This window comes from Vulpes lagopus, chromosome 1, assembly GCF_018345385.1.
Source record: "Vulpes lagopus strain Blue_001 chromosome 1, ASM1834538v1, whole genome shotgun sequence".
Lineage (NCBI taxonomy): Eukaryota > Metazoa > Chordata > Mammalia > Carnivora > Canidae > Vulpes > Vulpes lagopus.
The window spans coordinates 170,901,128-170,926,510 of NC_054824.1; the positions used below are offsets into that span (position 1 = coordinate 170,901,128).

Genomic DNA, 25,383 nt, shown 5'->3' on the forward strand with positions numbered 1-25,383 from the left:
AAACCTATAAATATAGCTATCTCTAGTGAGTCTCAGTTTTCCTTTCTGTCAAATATTTTCTCATATGACATATTCTAGAAGGACAATGTAAATAGACTTTTATAAGAAAAAAAGAACTATAGCCTCAAATGCTATAAATGAAAATAACCTTGGACTAGGAAGGGAGTGTGTTTTTGAGGTTTTATTTTAGATCAGGCTGTAACTGGCATATTGTATGGCCTCACAGAACAGATTTATCAATAATATGAGGCACTGCAATAAAATCCTTATTTTTCAAACATGGCTTCTTGGACCACTTGTAATCTGAATCATCCAGAGTGCAGCTAAATTCATAAAACATCGAACTCCACTTCAGACCTCTGATTTAGTATTTTGGAGGTAAAATTCAGGAATCTGCATTTTTAACAAATAGTCCAATAGATTCGGATGCACGCTGGATCACATAGTTACTAGTATCCCTTTCATCTTGAAAATTTTCTCATGCAATAAGTTTTATCCACAGTGAAGAACCTGGAGTATCTGTCAAGTAAAGATTTGGTCTTGGATTTTACCCTTTATAAAGAGGCCTATAGAGACCAATGGTTGGTTGGCCAGGACCCAGGTGATTCCCACGATGCAGGCCTTTCAGGCAAATGGTCCCACGAGGACCCAGCTATAATGGTTATTTATTTCACTTCAGTGACACACCAATCCACAAAGATACCAGGAACTCTTCTGTGCCAGCCACAACTACACAACTAGGTGGTATCATAAGTTCCTGGTACTTTGTCAGCAAGGAGTCAGGGAATCTCTGTGCCCCTACTGCTGTGGGAATGGGTTCAGAAACCACTTTGCCGACTCTGCAGTCCATTTGCAGGGCTTCCAGTGAAATGGGGGTGGGGAGTTTTCCTCATTCTCCGGGGATTTGGCAGGAAGAATTCCACCAGCCATCTGTACAGCTTATAAGATGAGCAACGTGAGTCATCTCTGCTTCATCAGTGCAAACCACCCATGGGGAGTTCGACCTCCGCCTATTTCTAGAGAGGCATTTAACGAAGACTGACCTAATTCAAGCAAAAATAGGTCTCGATTAGTGTGTGACTAACCTGCTGATTTTTCTAATTACAAAAGAACCTTTCTGCCATGTTTGGTGGTTAGATTGTGATGCTTGGTAATGATTAAGTTACACTTTGGTTGTGTCAATACTACTTTTTCCTCTTTATCCCTCCTTTCTAAGAAATTTCTGCTGAAGTGACAAGTCATGGTGCCTAAAAACCCTCTCTTCATCCCTCTGTCTGGCAGAGCAGCTGCCATTTGGAACTCTGATTATTGTCCCAGGTTAAAGCCACCACCTCTCAGCTCAGATCTGAGCAGCAGCTGTTTATGTCTCACAGAATCCAGCTCAAAATGCAGAGGTTGTACCACAGCCTGTCTCACTGGGGAGCCAAGTGGCCCATACAATGCCTGGGACCCTTATTAGTTCATTTACCTCTCCTTAGCATTTATCTGGGAAGGGTTTACTAATCCCTTCTCCCCCAAGAAGCACTTTGGCTCCTGCAAGGTGACTTATTTTGAATTGAATCTAAGAAGTAAGGAATTATTTAAAACTTCACCAAAACTGTCCCCAGTATAATCTATTTATAAAGTCCCTTTCTTCCATTTTTACTAACAATCCCACAGTTACAAATCAAAGGAATGGGCCTACACTTAATAAACGTGATTAATAAAGAAAACATAGATTCTAAATACCTGGAAAATAAGAAAGAAGGGTGAGCTGATAGGTCTGGGGCAGAAATATACCAGGGAAATAGAGTCCCTGACAAAGGGACTTCATACCTTTATGTGAGGACTTCAAATGAAAACAAAGGGGGACCTCTGCAATGAGTTTGCTTCTCCAGAGACAAACATTTGAGATGTATTTGAGCTTTTGCTTAAGATGTACTCCCGAAAGTTGTTTATGAATCAATTTATCATGAAACTCAGTCATATTTTTAAACACATAAAGGGACCACTGTTGACCTTTAATGAAGCAATGAATGGTTTCATGGCATAAAACAAGCTTAATTTATTTCAACCACGGATTGTGATTCTCACAGAAGATTTTCTTATTAGAAAATGAGATGCTGGTATGACTTCTTTTGGTTCTTATCGTGCACTATGAGAAAAATTCTAAAAAAGCAGAACTTATGAGTGACAGAACTGTATGTGCTACTAAGGAAAACCTGGAAATTATCCTAGCAAGAATCCATTGGGTCTCTTTGAGCTGCAGACAATTGGAAAGGGAAGATCAGAAGGCTTAACTGTGCTGGTTAAGGCCTCTGCCTTCCATGAGGAGGTACAGATATGTGGAGCTGCTGTTGCTCAAATAAATGATGGTTAACTCTCTGTGGCTGGAAAATGCACCCCCCTTCCAAATGTCCACACCCTGGAGCTTGTGAATGTCACCCTACCTGGCAAAAGAGAATTGACAGATGTGATGAATTACTCTTGAAATGGAGAAATTATCCTGGATTATCTGCATAGACTTATGTAATCACAATATTTCTTATGTAAGGAGCTGCTCAGAGAAGGCAGTGTGATTCTGGAAGCAGAGATCAGAGTGATACATTTTGAAGATGAAAGAAGGGGCCACAAGCCAAGGGGTAGAGATGACCACTAGAAACTGAGAAAGGCAGGGAAAGGAAATCTGCCTTAGAGACTCCAGAAGGAACCAGCCCTGCCAGCACCTTGACCTTAGCTCACTGAAGCTGACTCTGGACTTCTGATCTCCAGAACTACAAGAGAAGAAATTTGTATTGTTTTAAGCCACTAGTGTTTTGTTGTTATTCTGTTCTGTTTTGTAATTTGTTGCAGTAGCAAAAGGAAACAATATACCGTATCAACTGACTCCCTCATTTATTGGAAACCATAGATTTAAATGCCAGTGAGACACACTAATCATCAAATCCTAACTATTCTTCCCCTAAACTGACTTCTCAGGGGTGTCCACTTCTCTATACCTCTGCTGTCGCTATCTGATCCCAGGCCCCTCTCACCGGCTCTACTATAATGGCTTTTCTCTTCTTTGAATCCCATTCTCCTCATTTCAGCTAAAATGTTTTTGTTTTATTCTTAAAAATCAAACCAGGTCATTCCTGTGCTTCCTTTGCCTTGGTGGCTGCTCACTTCCTTCAGGATAAAGCCTGGGGGATAAAGAGGGTCACAGGTGAGAGGGCTCCTCCCTTCCGTGCTACATATAGGCAACTGGGAGTCTGGGAGCTGCTGGGTTCTGCAGCACTCAACTCAGGGATTTACTCGGGCTGGGGAGGGGCTGAGGTTGAGAGTGATAAATAATTAGGGTTCTGCTCTGCACAGGTCCCATCACCATGGTGTGTCTTTGAGATTGATGAGGCAAGCCAGCTGAGATGCACCCTGGCACTTCTTCAGATTAACCTACACTGTGAACAGCTTTGATGTCCTGTTTGTGAGTGGAACCTGGAGGAGAGAGTTAAGCCTCCATAGCACCTAATGTAACCTTCCCCCTCTCCCTCACATGATCATCTTCAGCTTGTACCTACATTGCCATGGGGGTGGGGGAAAGAAGCTTGTGGATTGCAGGATGTCTTCGAGAATATTATTTCTCTGTAGTGTATACTGACGATGCTGATTTTCTTCTTTATCCTTTGGGTAAGCAAACCTGATTTGGCTTATTTATGTGATACCTGTATCTAGTTTTCTCATGGTTTGATACTTGCCATTGCCATTTGCCAAAAAAGTGGATGCGTAAAGGTTAAACTCTGAACATGGCTTATGAGCTCCTCCATTATGCTCCAAGCTTTTCCTTTAATAATACCTCTTAAAGCTACACCTGGAACTGCAGCAAGCCTTTTTTCACCCACAGCTCTACTTGACACTCTCTTCCCCTTCCTTGTGGCCCAGCTAACCCGTCATTCTTTAGGCCTCAGCTCAAACATCAATTCTCTCAGGAAGCAATTTGTGACTCCCCAAGTCACTGCTAGGGGCTGCCACAGTACCATGAAAGTTCCCTACTCCCCACCATTGGAGCAATGGTTGGTTTGTTGATGGAACTTCCATTAAGCTGTGGACAACTCAAGACTGCTATTTCACCTGGCTTGTTCATTACTGAAATCCCACCTAGCACTTGGCACCATAGTATGTGATTAATAAATACATTTAATGAATGAGTGAATGAGTTCATAATGATAAACAATAGGTTCATTGAATGTCTGCTATATGATAGGTACCATACCAGGTACTCAATGTGTGTGTGTGTGTGCGCAGTTTCTTTTATTTTTTTAAATTAAGTTTTAATCTTAATTCTGGTATAGTTGCCAGATAGTGTTATATTAGTTTCAGGTGTAGTGATTCAACAACTGTACATTAGCTGGTACTCATCACACGTGTACTCCTTAATCCCCATCACCTATTTAACCCATCCCCCATCCACCTCCCTTTAGTAACCAGCAGTTTGTTCTCTATAGTTTAGAGTCTGTTCTCTCTCTCTCTCTCTCTCTCTCTTGCTCATCTGTTTTATTTCTTCAAGTTTGGGCAATGGATTTGGACCTCTTCTGTGGGGGGTATGGAAACTGGATGTGGATTGATTCCTAGGCCAAGAATGGCCCCCTAGCTGTGTGGAGCAGGAAGGTTTCTGAGCTCTTGGAGGTGGCTGGGACCCACTTGTGCCTCTGTTTCCTTCCTCCTTCTCTACAGAGTATCCAAGTCAAGAGATGGACATTGTCTTCCAGATTGATGGTTCTGGCAGCACTGATCAAAGTGACTCTAAGCAGATGAAGGATTTCGTGAGAGTTGTGATGGGATAGTTTGAGGGTATCAACACCCTGGTGAAGACTGGGTCCCCAAGATCCAGGGAGTGGGGTGGAGGTGGCAGTTGCCTTGGGGAAGGCCAACCTGGAGGAGGCCTGGTATCACTGAGGGTTGGCTTTGTGGACCTGTGCCATGATGAGGCTAGTGTCCTAATGCACTAGGGCTGATCTGAGCCCTGGCCTGAGGAAATTCCGTGGTGGTTAATACGTGCTCACATGGCCTAGGAAATAGTTTTTTTATTGTTTAGAAGCATTGAAAGGATTATAAAAATAGTTTTGCTGGGAAATTAGATTGAAGGTAACTTGGCCAAATAATTAATGATTTCTTTATTATGTTTTTTCATGTAAGTCATGATTTATCTTATTATTTTATTTTCCAATAAGTATGTATGTGTATAGAAATTCTTGAGAAGTGAAGACATATAGCCTACAAGTTGATTTCATGTATTATGAAATTTTAAAAAAAAATCCAAGTTTAAGAAATATTGCATTTGGCAAGGTTATTCCTTGCAAACTACAAAAGAAGCATTCTTTGGTTTTGATTTTCTGGTTTCTTTTGGGGCCAATTTTCCCCTGGATTTTAGCCTTAAAAATACATGGAGAGTGGTTTGTAAATTCAAAGTTATTCCAAAATAAAGTTTATTGAAGAATGACTCCTGAGCATTAGGGCCTTCCTCTTGTCCTTTGCCATTCTCCCTGATATAGTACTCTGACCTCCAGAAGATCCCCTTTGCCTTCACCCAATTCCAGAGCAGTTCGAGCTCTCAGAGCCTCTTGGATCCCATCATCTAACTGGATGGCCTCACATTTACAGCCACAGGTATCCTCAGAGTGATGTAAGTCCCTCTTTCTGCCTCATGTTGATAGCTGCCACGCCACTTCCTCATGCTCATCTGCACAGCCCTTCTCTAGGACTGTGGGAGCTCTGGACAAAGGGGCTCAAAAGGAAAGTGAGGGGGGCTATAGGTGGAGACCTCCTTGGAGTGTTCCCCCAATATAGGGCAGGACTTCTCTGCAGTGTTTCCTCTTTGCCTCACCTTGGATTGGCTGGAGCCTGATGCTACCTGGGGCAGCCAGAGCCATGGGCTTTGGTTCAGACACACTTGAGTTCTCATTCTGGCTCCCTGCTGGTGACCTGGGAAACCCTGGGAGTTATTGACTCTTTCTGAGTCTCAGCAAACTATCTCATGATGATAAACTTACGACTTAGTTGTAAGGATTAAAGGAAATAATATTCATTCAATACTTCTTCACAAGAAGTGCTAGATAAATGATTGGGGTTTTTTATTATTATTTAAATTCAATTTACCAACATATACTATAACACCCAGTGCTCATCTCATCAAGTGCCCTCCTTAGTGCCTGTCACCCAGTTACCTCTCCCCCGACCCACCTCCCCTTCTGCAACCCTTTCTCAGAGTTAGGAGTCTCTCATGGTTTGTCTTCCTCTCTAATTTTTCCCCACTCAGTTTCCCCTCCCCTTATGGTACCTTGCACTATTTCTTATATTCCACATATGAGTGGAAACATATGATAATTATCTTTCTCCAATTGACTTATTTCACTCAGCGTAATACCCTCCAGTGTGTGTAATTTCTAATCCTAAATACAACTACACACAGTAGGTCTTGTTATCCTAATTCTACATTTGAAAAAACCAAGGGTTAGAAGGTAAATAATATGGCTGAGCCTGGGGTCACACTATTCAGTGCACAGCTGGAATTTGGATCCAGGTCTGCCTAAATCTTTATGTCAGCACATTTACCAAGCTGTATTTTTTTAAAAAAATTTTTATTTATTTATGATAGTCACAGAGAGAGGCAGTGACACAGGCAGAGGGAGAAGCAGGCTCCATGCACTGGGAGCCCGAAGTGGGATTCGATCCCGGGTCTCCAGGATCGCGCCCTGGGCTAAAGGCAGGCGCTAAACCGCTGCACCACCCAGGGATCCCTACCAAGCTGTATTTGAGACAACTTTTCCCCCTCTCACCCCATCTCCCAGCCATCCAAACTATATTCCCATTCAAGTCAAACCCTCTGATCTGGAGGCAGAGGAAAACAGTGTTTTTCACATGCCTGGGGACTGGGCCTGGATGCCACTCTGTATTTTCAGGCCTGATAGTTTGATCTGCTGCATCTCTTCCTTTGAATTCCTTTGGTGCAAGTTGCTTTGCTTGTGCCTGGTCTTTCCCTTATATTTCCTGGGACTGTTTCAGAGGTTATAAAAAGACTCTGAGGTAGGGCTGGGGGATGTGAAGACCCAGATTTCTTTGTACTCTTTGCAAGGGAGAGGGTGCACAGTGTCTGTTAATTCTAGACACATGAGCCAAGGGCCTCCTGCAGTGTTTCTCTTATTTTCTTTTCTTGTTTTGTAGAAGGTTGTTCTAGGGTTGCTGGGGCAACCTCAAGAGCCTTCTGTGGCTGGCCACATTCACAGGAGAGCTCCTTGACCTCTGGAAAACACATATTAGGGTTTTTTTCTAAGTCTTAAGTCCCTTACATATGAAATAGATTAGGACAGATGCTGAGGCCCTTTCCTGCTCTAAAATTCTGGGCTCTGTGGTTCCTGTATGTTATAGAATCATAGAATCATTTAAATGTCAGCAGATGCAGACTATAGTTATTGTGTTTATGAGCACATGTAGTCTTGCATGTAAGCAGAGGCCAGAGATCTGGAAGCAATGCTCTGAGGCATGGGAGTTCCCATCCTGGACAGATTTGTAGTGGTTGGGTTTAGTCTTAACGTTTGTCTGCCTTTGTGGTATCCTGACCATTCCCCCAGGAATCACCTGCACAGCATTGTATAATTTATTTATGTCCAGAGCTCATGCCTTATGAACTAATGGTTCTTTACTGACCACCTAGAAATGTTTTTTTTTAAAGGATAGATTTTACTTTTTTTCCTTTTATTAAATTTTTTTTGCTTTACTATAGATGTAACCTCAGGATGTTTATTTTGTATAATTGAGTATTTTTTGTTTTCCAAGTAATGAGGTCTTCAGAGAAGTATACTATTGACAGATTATAGATTGAGATTTTACAGATTGAGTTTTGACTTTTTAAAAAAAGATTACATAAAAATCTTTTAAGATTTTTAAGATCTCTATGTCCAACATGGGGCTTGAACTCATGATCCTGAAATCAAGCGTTGCATGCTCCACCAACTGAGCCAGGAGGCGTCCCTAATTTTTTAATCCTTTTAATAGAGTCATAATCGGGGCACCAGGGTGGCTTAGTGGTTGAGCATCTGCCTTTGGCTCAGGTCGTGATCCTGGGATCAAGTCCCGCATCAGGCTCCCCACAGGGATCCCTATGCCTATGTCTCTGCCTCTTTCTCTGTGTCTCTCATAAATAAATAAATAGAATCTTCAAAAAAATAGTCATAATAAGGCTATTGACACTGAATATATGATTCTCTCATGTGTGCTGTTAATTTGTGAGTTGCTTGATATTTCAAATTATCTTGAATATTGCTGTTTGTATGTGTACAGTATTTTAATGTTGCCATTAACTTTATTGCTACTTTTACAATTAGTATCTCCCACTAATGTTTCCCTCATTTTGCTATTAAATGAATATGGAAATTAGAAGTGAAGAATAAGCAAATTAGGGCTTGTTTCTGAGACAAGAGTGGAGGCATTATTTAAAAATAGATACATAATAATGATTTGGTTGCTTTTTAAAGCTAATTTATTCCCTTTTCCTTAGAAAACCGTCTGAGGATCAAATTGTCCTCTGTCTTTCACTAGCAGAAGGGGAACACACTTACCTGGCACACTCTTCTGGTTGGATTGTATCTCTAGGTAGGGTTCAGTTCCCTGAGCTTGGGAATGTATTCTTAAGTGACAACATTGATGGCTACAATGATTGTACCAGACTTTTATCAAATGCCTCATGGGGCAGATGCTAGCTGTTCTCTTCATGTGCAAAAACTCATTCACTCTGTACAGTAATCCTACAAGGACATTGCTACATTTGTTCCCATTGCAAAGATTAAGAAAGTGACTTTAAGGATAAGTGTCTTGCTCAAGTGGTGGTACACAGATTTGAATTCAGTTGGATCTGGCCACAAAACTTGCATTTATAGCCTCTATTCTCTTCCTGCTCTTTGTTTTCTCATGTTTGTGGTGTTCTAGAACTATGTGAACTTGTGACTAGTCCCAACTTTCTGTGTTTAAGTGTCTAACAAACTGAAATCTTGGTCTCTGGTTTGAAAATTTTCTAGCTTATTTGCAAAAGAACATGGTATACTAGTAAAGACAAGTTTTGTAATGTCCTAGAGGCAAAATTTAGGTTAAGGGACATGTGCTAGGGAAACCAATAGATGCTCAGAAGCATAACACAGAATCACCAGAGAGAAGTTTAGAGTAGTGCCTATATATATATATATATATATATATATATATATATATATATATAATCTCTCAGTACCATTAGCCTGGGGAATACTATGGACCTAAGGTCCAGATTAGAAAGAAACCAAAATAACTCCTCAAGCAATGTAAGAAATTTCTTACAAAGCAACCTTTGCCTAAAGCAACTAGTCGTCACATAGAAATGTGCAATTAGGTAAAGATTGTTCTTCAAATTCTGTCTTTCCAACTTCAGTGGTGATGGAAGCCATGGGGAAGAAATTATGACTGGAAAATAAACTCAGAGTTGGCCAAGATATTAGAGATTACAATCTAGCCTCTAAGGGCTTTATTTGGCCAATTACCGTATTTTTGGATGGTTTAAATCCTGGTGTAAGTAAGGGTTTTCCCTTACTTAAAAAAAAAAAAATGTATCTTAGGGCTTGAGAAGCCATTTTTGATGGCAGAGAAGCCTCTGCAGAAATAGAGGATTCATTCTAGAAGCTAGTTTCCATTGAATTAACTGAAGAATTATTCGGATTAAAACAATAAACTCAACACTAGGATTAGAAGATGGTGTTTCCCCAGGGAGTCTCAAAGGGACCACTGGATCTGAGGACTGCTGCTTCCTTTTCACTAAGTAATCCATTATGATTAAAGAGTAATACAGGCAGAGGGAAAGAATAGTGTCTCCTCAAAGTCTTGGGGTATCTTCTCCTCCTTGACCCTGGCAGCTAAGTTAGTGTCCTCTTTCAAACTCTAGTCATGAAGCTCTGTGTTCCATAGATTCCCTCTACTTTTAAACTCCTTACCTACAGATAGAATTTCTCTGGTCATAAAGTAACTTTTGTTCTGGGATGCCTGGGTGGCTCAGTTGGTTAAGGGTCTGCCTATGGTTCAGGTCATGATCCTGGAGTCCTGGGTTCGAGCCCTGCAGCAGGCTCCCTGCTCAGCAGGGGGGTGGGGCTTCTCTCTCTCCCTCTACCCCTCCCCCAACTTAGTCTCTCTGTCTTGCTCTCAAATAAATAAATAAAATCTTGAAAAAATAAATAGAAAAGGAAACAACTTGTTCAGGGAAGCAGTTTGTCTGAAGCCTATTTTTTGTTTCCTCCAAGATAATACTTTTAACGAAAGGAAATCTTTCAGGGACAGGGTGTCCTTGAAACTTTGAGAAACTCTGGAATTCCTCCTAACTAGCTGAGCTGAGCAGATGTCAACCAACTGCACTGCTGAACCTGCTGCCCACTTACCCCGAGAGTTCTGGCAAGGCTTCACTCCGGAGACTTCCCTTTATAGGGACCGAAGAAACAGAGTGAGTGAGGGGAATCAGGCCGATTAATTCTTTACAACAAGGTTTTATTTATTCTTTTCTTTGACCCCCCCCCAAAAACATTAAAGTTGTTCATCTTTCTTTTATTTTTAATAATTTTCCTTTTGGATCCAAACGAGCATTTATATTACAGGATATCCACCTGGTCAACATGCAGTGCTGAACTCTGGCTTTAGGAAAGATGCACCGATACTCTGGGCGGGCCAGCACTGGCTGCCATTTAAACACCGTTCCTGAAGGGGTGTCAGGCTGGCACACCACAGTGGATGCTGCCCATAAGGAAGTATCTCAAGCGTCTTGACTCATGTGAGTTTTGTAATGCAGGTGGCAGCGTTTTAACAGCCTAAGGCAGAGCACCCAATTTCCCTCTTGATCCCATCGTACGGGCTCCTTCTCTAAAAGCAAATCAAGGTGGAAACGGCCTGACCTTGGGTCCTAAAGGACAGAGGGCATGGCCTGAGCCACCCATTGGTCTACTTTTCTGCAGCGATATCCTGTGAGGCTAGTACCGGTGCACCCTTCGTAGTGTGAAATCTCTTTCTGATAAAACTCATCTGTCCCACTCACCACCCCTTTCCCCTCCCGTGGCACTTGTACCACTAGGAAGGTCAGTGAAATCTCTCTGTTATTGGCACTACTCTATTGAAGAGTTGCTAAAGTCACAGAGATTGTCTTTGGGCTGCTTTAAAGCAAGAACCTCCCTTCTCCATCTCCTAGGTCTGGAAAAGTTGTTCAGGGCTCTACTAATTCTCTGAGGCCTTCAAACCCACTACCTTTGGTGAGTTTAGCAGAAACAACTGCTCTGAATCCAGTATCATGCTAACAAGTATACCAGTGATCTAATATAAGTGACTCTCTCAGGTCACACACCTTCTGTTCCTGGGACTAGCTGATATTTTCCACCTCAACCTTGTCTTTGTTCTATAGCTTGTCTGTCTAGCCTCTGCCCACATTGCCCCAGCTACACAAATGCCAAGCATACTTGGTGCATTAGATTTTTCTCCTCCGTTTGTTTTTCTGGATGAGTTCCAAATTTTGGACTCAATTTGAGTGGAGTTGGACTGTTCTCTAATATCACCAAGAGGGAGGTTCCTCTGCAATTGCAGCACTTAGGGTGGCTTTGTATAAATTTTGGCTTGTTCACAAAACACCAGGATAGAAAAACACTGATTGAAGTTTGGCCTGCAGGCTAAGTATATATCCCCATTGGTAGCCATTAAAATTCAATGCCTATGTTTTTACTAAATTTGCTGGGATCTGCTTAATGTGATATAATTCCATACCAAATGTAGCTAAGACCAGAACTACTGTATACTTTAATTGGCAGTTAGTTTACATTGTTTAGCCCTCATTTCATATTACCTTTAGTTTTTTTAATTGATTAATGGCACTTTGAAATTTTGGATTGTGTTTTTCCCGCTCATCCCGTATACGGATTTCTAATAGACTTGCTTTGAGCAGTGGGTTCCTGTGTGGTACAGGTTATCACCATAAGAAATCAGAGTACTGGAAAGAAAAATAAGTCACCAAATAAGGTCAAATTTGGATTTGGCAGCTTTGATTTAGTACCCTTTCAGTTTTGGGGCCCACCTGTGAGTGAACTGAGGAGGAAGTGGTAGTACTTAGTACAGAGTCTTCAGGTCTGGTTCCAGAATCTAGAGAGCAATCCCTTATCTCTGACAAATCGGCAGAACAAAAGAAGAGGTCTTCATGAGGATCCTAAGCATTAGAGAATGGTTATTTGACCTAAGACTGGCTGAAGTATCCACAGAAAGAAGATCATGAAAACTCAACTCCTTTCCTGCATTAAAAAAAAAAAAGTATTGGGGTTTTTGTTTTGTTTTTTGTTTTTGTTTTAATTAGAGAGCTAAAAAGAGGAGGAAGTGAAAATGGGAACAATAGATGGTGAAATTAAAGCAAATCTGGGATTCTGGTTCCATTAAACATGAAGTTTCTTCCAAAAAACGGAATGCTTATAGCAATGTCAAGAATTTCATAGGTCCTTAGTGGTATATAAGGAGAGAAGGTTTTTCTAAGTTGATTTGTGGAGACTAAGTACTTTATATAATGCAATATTAACTTACTTACAAACACTTGACACACCTATGAATTAGCCAAGCATTAGTATTTCAATTTCCTAATGAGGGAAATAAAGCACGCAGATGCAATACCTTGCTGAAGGCACAAGTACAGAAGGCTGGGCTAGAATTATTTTTGACTCCCAATAATTTTCAGTTACCAGATTACCACGCTCTTAAAAATTTTATCTTCTCAGGATATAAACTTTTTGTTTATTGGTTAAAGATATCCTGAAAAAAAATCTATATCCATTCTATTATTTACTTGGCTTTCACTGAAGTTCTCAAGCTGTTTTACATTAGGTTGTATTTTAAGTCCCTGGAAACAAGAGACAGAGGCTGACTTAGAAGGAGAAGACAAAAGAAAGTAAACAAACCAAAAAAACCTACACCAAATCAAAAAACAAAACCAAAAACCACCAGAGAGAGAAGATGGAACTGGTACTATATGACCTCAGATTTTTGGCTCAAATATATTGTTTGATAGAAATTAATTAGAAGGTGATTCAGAAACACTGCACACATTTATCCTTCATTGCTATTCTAGGGTTGGTCTGTTACAAGAAAAAAAAATCCAAACAAAAAGATCCCAAAGAAAAATAAACATAGATCCCCTTATCATTTTTTTAAAGTTGGATCTGCTCAACTCTTTCGCACCCCCCAGAAATAAGAATTCAAACTTCAATAATGTATTTACATAGTAGCATGGCTTATTATAAAATCTTTTTGCATTTATAAGGTCAAGATGCTAGTTGCCCCTTCCACCCCCCATTTTTAGCATGAGGGAAGGGATCAGAAGAAGACTACAAAAATAGAAGGGCAGTTTGGAGGTACCCTAGCCTTCCATATGCCTCTGCTAGGAGTCTCATTCAGATTGGCTTGAGTTTTGTTAAGGGAAGCTTTCCAGGCCCTTTGGATAGGTTGGGACAATCTATGAACCTGTTGTCTTTGGCTTATCTTTCTCTGGGATGCCTAAGCCTCAGAGGGTCAAAGCAGAAAGGATTTAAGGGAAGAAAAAGCCATCAGAAACCAAAGATGTTTTTTTCTGCTCCTAGTCTTCTGTCCCCTCCAAGTGGTACATCTGCGTTCTTCTGGCTGAATGAGTGACAGCACATGATGCCTAACGGATCATGCCAGCAGTCTTTAGCTGAGCCCAGGGTTACAGAGCCAGAGAAGCCATCAGATGGGGCTCTGTTGGGGTAAATGGCTACAGTATACAGGGTGGCTTACCAAAGAAAAAACAAGTCAGAAAGAGCTGCAGATATAGGCAGCACTCATAATATGGGATCTCTTCTGATCCTACCATGCCAAGGTTAGGTCCTAAGTCCTGAGTTAATTCTGTTTGGCTTTTGTAAAAATAAGAGTTTCAACATGGAGATCTATTTATTCAAAACTAGACCTGGTTCCTTATGGGGTTCTTGTCTGGAGTTAAACCATCACACTCTGGCCACTTTCAGGGGGCCCACTTCTCTTTTTTCTTGCCTTATAAAGTCTTCACCTGAATCTCTTGGACAGTGTTCAGTGCCAGGGAATTCAGGTAGGAAAAATGGACAGGATGCAAGAATCTGCTGAGGAAGGAGCTACCCCAATGCATCGAAGTGCCTCTCCTCACCATGATGCTTTGTGCACACTGGCAGCAGGCCTTTGAGGGCCTCAAACTTAACAGATATGAAACTGATAACAATAGGGTGAAAATTCCCTAACCTTCATGTCTCACAAAATCTCAGCATAGTAGATGACTATCTGCTCCCTGGCTGCTACACATGCACCTTTTCTTATTCCGATCTCATAATATTTACTATAGCTAGGTTGAGAAATTAAAGCATCTCAACTTATCCCTGGCTCAACCCACTAAATAAATACCCTGTCCAAAAACGAGACATCCAGAGCAGGCTTTAGAAAGAGGATGTAATGGAAAATTGAGAATGTTCTTTAAAAAAACAAAATAATTAAAATTTTGTTCCATTATGCCAGGAGAGACCTAATTTCCCTGAAGTGGGCTTTCATTGAGTATGCAGACATTCCATATCCCCCACTCACCCCAATAGTACCATACCTTATACTGTTTCAGATCACCTTGTGAATATTACCTGGTGAATTCCCAACTACTTTTATGAGAATGATGCATTCCCCACCAGCAGAGGCAGGCAGGTCAGCAAATAAGCTTGGACTGGGTGGATTTAAAATATCTCAGGAGTTGGGTCAATGAGAACATGCAGCAAAACAAGGGCTGGGAGGGGAGCACAGAAAGCAGGAGACACTGAGGCCCCTCACAAAGGCTGTAAGAGAGATGGAAGCATGTATGGAAAGAAAACACTGGCTGAATGGTGGGATGTGGGATCGTCTTCTTTGTGGTCCCAGGGTCAAAACAGGGCAGAACCCAGAACATCTGGATTTCAGCTTCAGAAAAATGTTACCTGATTTTAGTACCCCGTAGGGATGCTGAGTGGGGAGAAGTGAAGCCCAGAATAGAAATAGATTCCTCAGCCAGAAGAGTGGACAGACTGCCATTGGGCAGTCATGTTCATGGCTTGTGTTGACATGGGGTGGGGGTGGGGGGATGCTCATCTCTTCACAGTGTAGGCAACTCTATCCTGACCCTGGCTCACAGAGCATCTTGGCCCAGAGCTCTACCCCTATGTCTGAAAGCCTGCTGGCATTCGGCCCTCATGGGGATCGAAAGAGGGAGACACATGAGTACCCCACCGGAAGTCTGTGTGGAAGTGAAGAGAGGAGTATCTAAACACAGCCCAGTTAGAATGTCTCTCTACCTTGGTTTGTTTTCCTTTTCCTCCGCCTCTCTTTTCCCCCATCCCTCCCTCTTTGTTTTTAGGGGATGCCAAAGGCTGACATTAGCGAGGGAAACTGGACACAGAGCCAAACATTCCTCTGAGGGGACCTGAGGATCTCAAACTGTTTCCACTTTGCTTGACATTTCTTGAGATGCGGCCATACTTTTTGATCCAAATAGCAGCACACATTTTGAGATCTCAAGGGGCCTCTTTTCAAGGGAGAAAGAGGCAGACTCTGACACGTAGGAAAGGATGTCCTGCTCAGCTATCAGAGGGAAGGTGAGAGGTCACATTTGTGAAGAGATGGGAGGAAGCGGTCAGAAGATCATGATAATGAGTTCCGTGACTTAACAGAAAACTGTCTTTTATTTTCTGGTCTTACTAGAAAGGTAAATGTAGGCTAAGGGATAAGAAACGCAATTTCTTGGTCAGGGGAAATTGAATCACAGAGTTCATAAGTTCACTAGTTCTAACAAGACCCCGACTGGCCGGGGGAAATGCATCTGCAGTGCTTCACACCACTTCATTCACGGCTCAAGTGCTTCTGTGTATGTGAGTGTAAGGAGTTCAGGTGTCCAGGAAGGCTTCCCGGCACAGTAAATTTAGTGTTCATAATGTGGTTTACAGGCAAATCCCATTTCTGGTAATTGCTCTGCCAGGCTAAATTCCTCCTACTGTTGAAATGGCCTAAGATATCACTTCAATTCCTTTTCTCCCAACACAATGCAATAGCCTTGCTGACTCAGAAAGGCGGTCCTGTGGTAGGCCTGTCCCTAGGGAAAGCTGCACTTCTGAGGTGGAAGAAAGCAATTTTGTGTGCAGAAAGCAGCCCACTGCAGCACTTTGGCATGAAATGACGCTGAGCAGAGGAAACCTTTAGCACAATACCAGGCCCAGCGTCTGAGTCTTATGTAAAGAGCACACCAGTGAGGATCAGGGTGTGACACACTCGCGTTCACATTGCCGGCCACTCCGGAGCGTGCAAGTGCTGAGTTGGGAGAGGAAAGTGAGAACAGACACACGGTCTGAGAGGAGGAGGCTTTTGTTCTGACTCAGTGGCCTCCTGCCCTGGGACTACTTTGATTTGGGGGCTGTGGGTCATGAAGCTCCGTCGGTATCTAAAAGAAGGCAGGGCCATGAAATGATTCTGCAGCCACATGGTTGTATTTGGCTTTTCAGGGTTGATGCAACTACTCCTTAGTTCTATTTCAACCAAAACAAACAGAAAAATTTCATAAGTAAAAAGAGGCTCCTTCTAAGAAAAATAACAGCCACTAACTTCTCCTACCCAAGAGGTGGAGTCTGTCTTGGCTGGAGGAGGATAAAAAGAGTGTCTAGCCACTGTGACCTCAGGCCGGGGGAGGGTCCTGTGAGGCAAGCTCCACCTGCTCCTGGCTGAGAAGGGAAAGCCCTGCCTGGAATCCTTCTCCAGAAGGTCCTTCTGGCCACTGTGAGACCGGGGAGGAAGTTGAGGGAATGGTACATCTCCACCAGAGACAGAGTGACGTGTTTCCCTGGACGGACAATCTATACAAGATGAGCACTGATTAGCCAAGAAAGGCTCTCTTTTCCTCAATGCTTCTGAGTTTAGGGGGTTAAGAATGGCACAGTGGCCTGAGGCTGTCTGCTGTCCAGCTCTTACTCTGGGGAGAGGAAAAGCCCCGTCCTAGCTCCAGAAAATATTCAGGGCCATGGGGACCCTCATCTCATTACACTATGTGATGAGGCCCCATCAGAGCCTACTTGGCTAGGAGGAGCCGCCCAGGTCTCAGCTGAGGTATATTTACCAATTACCTTCAAAGTATCAGGACAAACTGACCCTCACACACCAACTGGCTGTGGAAGGGGCCCTCCTCCCAGGAGGTCCTCAGTAAACTCAGACGGATTCTCTCATGGAAGCTTCTCATTTCAGTCTGCCTGCCTTTTCTCTCTAGAAGCCTCTACTAGGTGATGTATGGCCCACCTTGGGTATGTGTGTGCTACCTTCTCAGGAAGTGGCAGGGAAGACTGAGCCTCTGGCTCGTGGCCTTGCTGCTTGGCAGAAAGGGCCACTACCTCCTGGACCACAGTCTAGGTTGACATTCGGCCATATGTGCTGATACAACTCTAGGGCTGTTCCACATTCTTCTATACTGGTTGGAAAACAGACTTTGCCTCAATTGCACTCTCCACCCCCAACACTTACCCCACCACCCTCGAGGGATCCCTTTGGACCAGCGTTTGCAGAGCTAAGGCCTGGCACAGCACTGGGCTCCAGCAGGAAGGCTGGACTGCTGCTCACGCCAGCTTGTCCTCTGGCCCCGGGGGATGTTAAATGCTTTTACAATATCACCCTTCCTGGAGCCTTAGGCACCTCGGTGGAGCCTGAGGGACCTCCCTGGCCTATCCTAACACAGCACCTACTGAGTAGGCGTCAGGCTTCAAAGAGACAGGACTGTCCCTCCCTGCACCACCCATCCTCTCCAGCTCTTGGAGCCTTTCCCCGTGGTCTGGGCTGCAGGACTATGGCTTTGCTCACCCAGACCAGCCCTTGCTGCTGCCGCCACAGCCCCCCGGCCCCTTGTCCCACTTCAGCTTTTCCCTCCTGGCCTCCGCCCCGTGGCATCCGATGCTCCTGAACTTAGCCTGTGCTTCTCTGGGGGAAGCGAGCCAGAGGGGGATGCATGAGATGCTAGTGTGGTTGCCCTGACGGCAGTGGAGCTGAGGAGCAAGAGCTGGTGAGGGAGGAGACGCCTCTCCCGTGGTCTCCACGACTCCCCAGGTAAGAGCCAGAAAGTCTTGCAGGCTTTTCAGGGCAATGGGCGGAGAGACAGGCCAGCTCCATCCTTCCGCGGCTTACAGAAAGGTGGGAAGGGGCAAGGGGAAGCAGAGCCCCCCTCACCACGTCCCTTTTGCCAGGGGAGTAACCCTGCACGTTCTCGTATTTCCTTTCCCCAGCAAAGAGGCAGAACTATGGCAGTGCCCATCTTGCAAAGGGAAGTGAAGCCATTTGGCGGGTCCCACTGGTTTTCCTGTTGTCCCTTCGTCGCCGTCCGTCCGATAATGCACGGTGTCCTTCTGTCTTCCTCCTCCCTCTTCCTCCCCCCCCGGGCAGCACTGGCTTCCCAATTCGGTCTTGGTTTTCTCCGTGTGAGAGAGAAGAGCATGCATCGGAGGGGGGAGCAGCCTCTAGCACTTGTCGTCTTCTTCCGTGTCACTCAGGAGGTCGCTGACCGCCCCGCACATCACGCCCGACCCCGGCCCCCCGCGCCGCCGCCGCCGGTAGTGCCCGTTGGGCATCTGCCAGCTGTGCCGCAGCGGCGGGGCCGAGCCGATGGTGTTGGAGCGGCCCAGGCTGGTGGCCACGGCGGCTTCGAAGGTGAGCGTCTCCTCCTCGCCACAGTCCGACGCGTGGGAGTCTTCGTGCAGGGCCAGGTAGGGCTCGGAGATGTAGCGCTGCGGGGAGCAGTGCTGGCTCTGCTGCCCGTGCCCATGCCCGTGCCCGTGCCGGGGGCCCGAGGGCTCCGCCAGGCCGGCCTCCGTGCTCCCCAGCGCCTGCGGGGTCAGCGGGGAGCCCCTCTCGCTTCCGTCGGCCGGCGGGGAGATGCTCCCTGAGTGTCGAATCAGGGAGCTGTAGGAGAGTAGGGGCCGAGGCTTTGGTGGGACAGGTGGGAGCTGCCGGCGACTTCGTCTTGGGGTGCTGGTGTCAGAGATGGAGGGGATGGAGCTCTCACTCAGGGAGCCCGTGCCCTGTGCGGCGGGACAGACACGGCATGTTAGTCGGGGCCTGGCCTGATCCCTGCTCGGGGCCCTGGTGAGCTCCCCTGACCCTTCTCACGGACAGCCCTTAGAGTCCGGGGCAGGGAGGTCAGAGCTGGGGTCCCAGCTGAGGGGCAGGATCCACTGAGGATGGAGGGACTGAGGAGGCCAATGGGTCTCCACCATGGAGACCAGGGCATATTAACCCCAACTGCAGTTGTAGGCTCTGCAGGTGGTGGCGGGGTGGGGGGTGGGGGGTGGAGGCTGAGACTCTGCATTTGCAACAGGCTCCCAGGTGCTGCTGGACCACGAACACATGCTCAGAGCAGCAAGGATCTGGAAGCTCTATCTATGTAACACTGAGAAACTATCACTGAGAAACTATGTAACACTGAGAACACTATTTATGCACACTGAGAAAGCCTTGAAACTTGGGAGAAGGACAATGGCATGAGTGAGGGTGAATAAATGCTGTCCGAGAGACAGTTCTTGGGAAGCGGATCTGAGGACCCCTCATCTTCACTTTTTGCTTTCATGGGTTTAGTGGCTGGCTGAGGTTAACTCAGCTGCTCCACTCACAGGCTTAGCAGCTTGACCTGTTCACCTAGATCCAAGGGTCCCCAAACCCAGTGCTGGTACACGGACCTTCTGGAAGGTGTTTCTCGAGCTGTGTGTGGCCTCTGAACCACCTGCTCAGAAGCCCCTAGGGAAGGAAGGGTCCTTTCACCCGCTGTTCTTACTACTGAAGCAGAACCCTTTAGATCCCAGGAATATATGGTTATGACAGGCTTTCATGATTCTAGTCAATAAAATTTGAAAGCCACTGCTCTAGAAGAAACTTCTCAACTGCCTCTAAAAGTCCACTGTAATAGACCCTCCTCCTCCTCTCCTCTGCTCGCTGCTGGTGAGGGGGTCTCCCATCTGGGCTCTGACAGCCTTGAGGAGAGGTAGGGCTAGGAGTGAAGAGGAAAACAGGGCGAGAGAATGTTTTCACACAGCTTTGATGGCAATTTCTGGAAGAAAGGAGTAGTCCTCTTGGGATTGGCTGGAAGCCAGGTAAACAAGGTTGAACGGATCCAACTTATAAATTCTGTGCTGAGAGATGAATCACCATCGTAACTAATACTAGGGATCATGCAACTGGTCACAGAAACTTTTCTGGCCAAAGGTGTTCCTTTCCTCCTAGATCTGGCTGAGACATTTGTGTATTTGTTGTGACTTTGTACCTCTGGGTTCTGAGGACTGAGATGCAATAACTTCTAGATACCATTGTCTTTCTTGGGGGGAACCATCTTGTTTTCCATGAATTCCTATCCTTTCTGAGTACACAAGCATGAAGTAGCTAACGTCTGTGCACAATGGATATAGTTTCCTAAGAAATCAAGGATTTCATTAGGTCCACATTTTGCACCTAATGTTAACAGACCACCCCTCCTTGTCTTTCTACAGGGGCTCCACTTCCTCTCCATGCTCACCTGTCTGTTGGGGGTCTGTGACCTGGCCTCACTGGGAGACCTGGACTGTTGGCGCTCTGGGGACTCCCAGTCGGCCTGGGTCCCTCGCTCCTCTGAGTTGCAGCGGGAGACATCAGGAGAGAGAAGATGCTTTCGCTCTTTCGACCGTCCCCGCTCTCTGCCCCCTGAGCGGTGGGTGTCAGACTTGTGGCCTGAGAGAGATGACAAAAGCAACTGATCACCACTCTACCCATAGTAGCCTCTGAGCACAAAGAGATGTCATACAGCCTGGGTGGGACTGGGCCTCTGAAGAATCCTCACTTCTCCAGGCATGTCAACAGGTGATCTGAATGGGAGGCAGGAGGGAAAGGGTAGAAAATTCTCCTTTTGTAAAGAGATAAGTGTGCGAGCTGCCACTGGAAAGACACATAGGTCAAAGGATGCAACTGGTTCTCTTCGGTTTTTAGGTATGCTAGACATAAATAAGATAGAATCTTTGTCAACACTACGGCCCAGGAATTATCTATGTCCTAAACATGGGTATATAACCTTTTTTGGGGAAAGATAGCATCAGTAAAGGGATGGAGATCAAAGGGTTTCAGGTCCATTGAGGACTTCTAGTCCCATTTCTGCCATTTACTAGCTCTGTGATAAAGGCATGTCACTGCGTTTTGATCTCTGTTTCCTCATTTCGTAAAAGAGAAACCATTAGAATGCTTCAAACTCTATCAGTATGACCCTTTTCCTTAAAAAAACAAAACAAAACTCCAAAAACCTAAAATGATTCCAGTATCACTATTGGGATTGAAGTGGAGTTGACGGTAAAAGCCCAGCCCCTGCCAGGAATGTATTAGAGGCCCCCTAAGGAACCCTAGTGGTTTTGCAGAAGGTCATTTGAAAATCACATTTTTATTATTGAGATATAATTAAAATATAAGATTATAGGAGTTTCAGGTGTACAACATAATTGAGTGAACAGTTCTATACATTTTAATGATTTCTATAGCCCTAATCTGAAAAAAATTCCAGCCTTTATGATGAATATAGAAGATGCTGTATTAGGATAAGTCAGAGAGGGAACTCTTTTCCTGGTGACAAGTGCTCTTCCTTCCCTCGTTCTCCTCAACCTGAATCCTGTTCCAGTGACTTGCAGTTCTTTTCAGAATTGGTCATCAGAGCAGGAGCCTGAAAAGAGGTGAACAGCAAAGACCCCCTCACCTGAGTCAGAATTCAGGCGATGAGCTGACAGTCTTAGGGAGGAGTGGTAACTCCGACGACGTGACTTGTAGGTGTTTTCACTGCTTCTCTCCATGGAGAATTCCTCCAACCAGGAGGAATTTGAACGCTTATCCCGAATAGTGGAAAATGAACGTCTCATGGAGCTAGTATCTGTCACCACCTGGAAATAGGAGCCCCCAGAGGAACACAAAATCTGGATTAATTACTGAAAGGGTCTAGAAGTAAGGAGGAAGTGAGATGGAGATTGTTGAAGATTGCCAACTGTAACCTCCCTGGAATCCCTCTTGCTGAGACGTCAGCTGGAGAAAAGGGTCCTGGGCTATATTAACATAGACACTAAGACTTATCTATGGTCTTTTCTTCATGTTCAAGGAAGCAAGCAGATGAGTGTATAGTGCAAGCTTCCCATAGAGCCATCTAACGTAGGCACTTGGCCAGTGAACCTTGAGTCACCTTGAAATATTGTGAGGGCAATTGTCAAAAAGTCTGCACCATGAGAGAAGCATAGCTTTGCCTTTAATTTGTTGCCCTTGCCTTGCGCTGCCATGTAGCACAGGAGCTTAGGAGAGCTTGTAACTGGGCAGCATCTAAAAATGCATTGCTCTCTCTCATCCATAACCTCCCCCCATACCTATGCCCACCCCCTCCTCAGCCCCACCTTAAACTCTGGCATTTTGATTTGCCACAGATGTTAAACAGATTCACAAAAACTTCTTGTCTCTGTCAAAACTTGATGTAAGACAGACAGACAGAAAAAAGAAGCCAGGAAAACAGACAAAGAAATGAGGCGTGGCCTGCACTGGTTAGGACAGACGGTCCTGACACAGAGCTGTGTGTGTAAGTAACTGCGTATGTGCTGGGGGATCCAGGAAAGGAGGAAAGGGGGGAAAAAACACAAGGAAAATCCTGGAAAATATTTCTTGCATGGCTGGTTAAGTCTTGAGGATATTGAGCCCATCCAGAAGGAGTTATACCATTTTGCTGCCTAGCTTGTTATGGTTGGGGCTTCACTGAAAACACATCTTGGAGGAGCAGGCTCTATAGAGAAGGTCCATAAGCCAGACTTTGCCTATAGGGAAGGGAGGGGGCAAATCAAGGGCTCACCTGAAAATATCAGATGTTTTGTCATAACCCACCAATCCAATACAGCCCAGGATGCCACTACACATGGCAGGTGGTAATAGCTTTTTACCTGGGGATCCACAGTCAGGCGTGGCATAGAAGATGCCCTCCCAGATCCCGTATGCTCCTGGGTGTCCGAAGGAAGGTAGATGCCATGGTTAGAGGACTGCACGCTTTTTAATTCACTAACCTCTGGCTCCTGGAAATAAACACACAGCCAAGCTTGTGGGACTCGGTTCCATCTCATTGCTTCTCACCTCCAGTGGATGATTCGGCCTCCTCCATGACAAGAATGGCTTTTAGAAGAGAGACTTGCATCTCTGAGGTCTCAGTTGTATGTGTATATGTGGGTGCATCCGTGTGTGCACATGTGGTATACCAGATGTCCCAGATAGAAAGCTCTACTGGGAATAAAAAAGTAAAGATGGCCTTTTCTAGTCAAGTATCGTCTTATTTACCACGAAGCAGTGCTTCAGATTGGCTAGTTTTGTAAAACAGTATCACTCATAATAGTTCTTAGATATGTGAAGTTTACTTTCTGATAGTTGGTAGTGTTAGGATTCTTCTCTTAATGTGATGAAGTTATTTATCAAACAGAAACCACTGTTCTAAGGAAAGTCACTAATTTCTGGTGTCAAACACATCAGCTCATACCTTAAGCCACGTGATTTATTAGCTGAGAGCTTTCTTGTGATTAAAACCATTCAAAAAATGTGATAGATGGCCATCTGTCAGGGATGCTCTAGACTAGGGAAGTCAAATAAAAATATTACACGAACTACCTCTAATTTTAAATGTCCTAGTAACTACATTTTAAAAAGTCTTTAAAAACATCCAATGTAATATATTTTATTCAACCCAATATATTCAAATATTCTCATGTCAACATGTAATCAATCTAAAAATGGGGATGTTTCACTTTTTTTCCCTCTACATCTTTGACATGGGCATGTATTTTCTACTTCTAGCACATCTCAATTTGGACTAGTCACATTTCAAGTGCTCAATGGCCACATGTGGGTGGTGGCTATTATATTCCGCTGTGCCACCCGAGAACATTAGAAGGTTGGATTGGAAATCTCTAAGGTCCTACCAGCTCTTTTATGTGATTTTCCTGGTTAAAGAATATTAGTTTGGCAACTGTACATGATCTACACAGATAGCTACTGTCACTGCATAAGGGGTAGAGTTGCCTTAGAAATGTTTACATGGGACACCAAAGAGACCTAGAAATATCCTGGACATCTGGAGATTATACTAGAAAAAAAGGCTATTTTATATTTAGGGAATGACACCCTAAAAACCTAGTTGTTTAAATAGGGGACTGCTGAAGGAAAGGGTGCTCAAGACCCTCCCCCTTAGTCTCCAAGATCATTTGGCCAGGTGGTTTCTGGTGCGCATGGGAGGACTGCCCATCTAGGACATGTGATATGTGCACTTCTTGAGGAAACTATAGTGTTTGCAGTACATGCTTTATAAAGCACACAGGTCCAACTTAAAACAGACGTGGTAACAACACTGCAGTTTGTGAGGTGTGAGAGGTGGTATAAGACACACGCACAAATCATGGCCACGCCTCCGGACGTGGAGCAGGGGGCCCCGAGGATGGGCAGGAGTACACAGTGGTGAGTGTGTAGCACAGGCTGACACCTGAACTGAATTACAGACACCAGTACTGACAATGAGATGAACACAGATCCAAAAAGTCCTGGCACTACGGCTCAGCCCCGGGGAACCCACAGAAATAATGATGTAATGAAGCCTCCCTGTGAAAGAAAGGACACATTATTGAGATTTTCCCAGCCAGATGCATCATCAGGCAGACAAGCTGTAAAATGCTGAGAGGCACTTTTAAGAATCAAACTATCTGTACCAATTAGTCCATGGTGCTAAGTTCCTCATAAAGGAAGGCAGGGAATTAGTCCAAGGATTCCTGCTTACCTTACCAAGAAAACCCACTCTGAGAGGGTCTGGTCTAGCAGTCTCCCACACATCTACACAGAATTCCCTGTCTCAGCAGTTGCAGGAGTTGGAATCACCTATTTGTCTGAGCTAGTGGAGGGTCTTGCCCTCCCTCTAAGGGTACCTATGCCAACAGACATGTACTCCATAAACAGGCCAGTCCCACACTCCACCCACATCATCCATCCAGGATGGCTCTGGGGTGCACGGTAGCAGTGGAGGGGGTCAGGAGAGAAGGGAAGAGAAAAAACACAGATGAATTATAATCAAAGTGACACAGAACTCAGGATAAACTGTCTAATATGGACTTTTGCAAATGTTGAGTTTTGTCTTTTCCTTTCCAGACTTGCGAACACTTGAGCTTTATTCTAAGCTCTGGAGGGAACTTGCTCTCACAACTCCTGAACTAAGGTTAATAGTAAAGTCTATTATCATTAAGAATCGCATTTTAGCTTTGCATTAGCAAAATCTAAAGGCAATGCTACATCCCCCCCCCCCCGCCCCCGCAACCTGCC

The 25,383-nt window shown here is 44.6% G+C and overlaps 1 protein-coding gene across 2 annotated transcripts in view; it reads right to left on the reverse strand.

Annotated features, from left to right (window-relative positions):
• Window positions 1-10,544: 10,544 nt before the first annotated feature.
• Window positions 10,545-25,383, reverse strand: part of CACNA1E (calcium voltage-gated channel subunit alpha1 E) — a 382,345-nt gene continuing 367,506 nt past the window's right edge. For both annotated transcript variants that reach the window (XM_041773141.1, XM_041773134.1), the window contains 4 exons: window positions 22,977-23,105; window positions 21,764-21,944; window positions 20,567-20,757; window positions 10,545-19,082 (listed from right to left, as the gene is read on the reverse strand). In XM_041773141.1, the coding sequence (XP_041629075.1) occupies window positions 18,522-19,082; window positions 20,567-20,757; window positions 21,764-21,944; window positions 22,977-23,105 (1,062 nt within the window). In that variant the 3' untranslated portion in view covers window positions 10,545-18,521. The remainder of the gene's footprint in view (window positions 19,083-20,566; window positions 20,758-21,763; window positions 21,945-22,976; window positions 23,106-25,383) is intronic.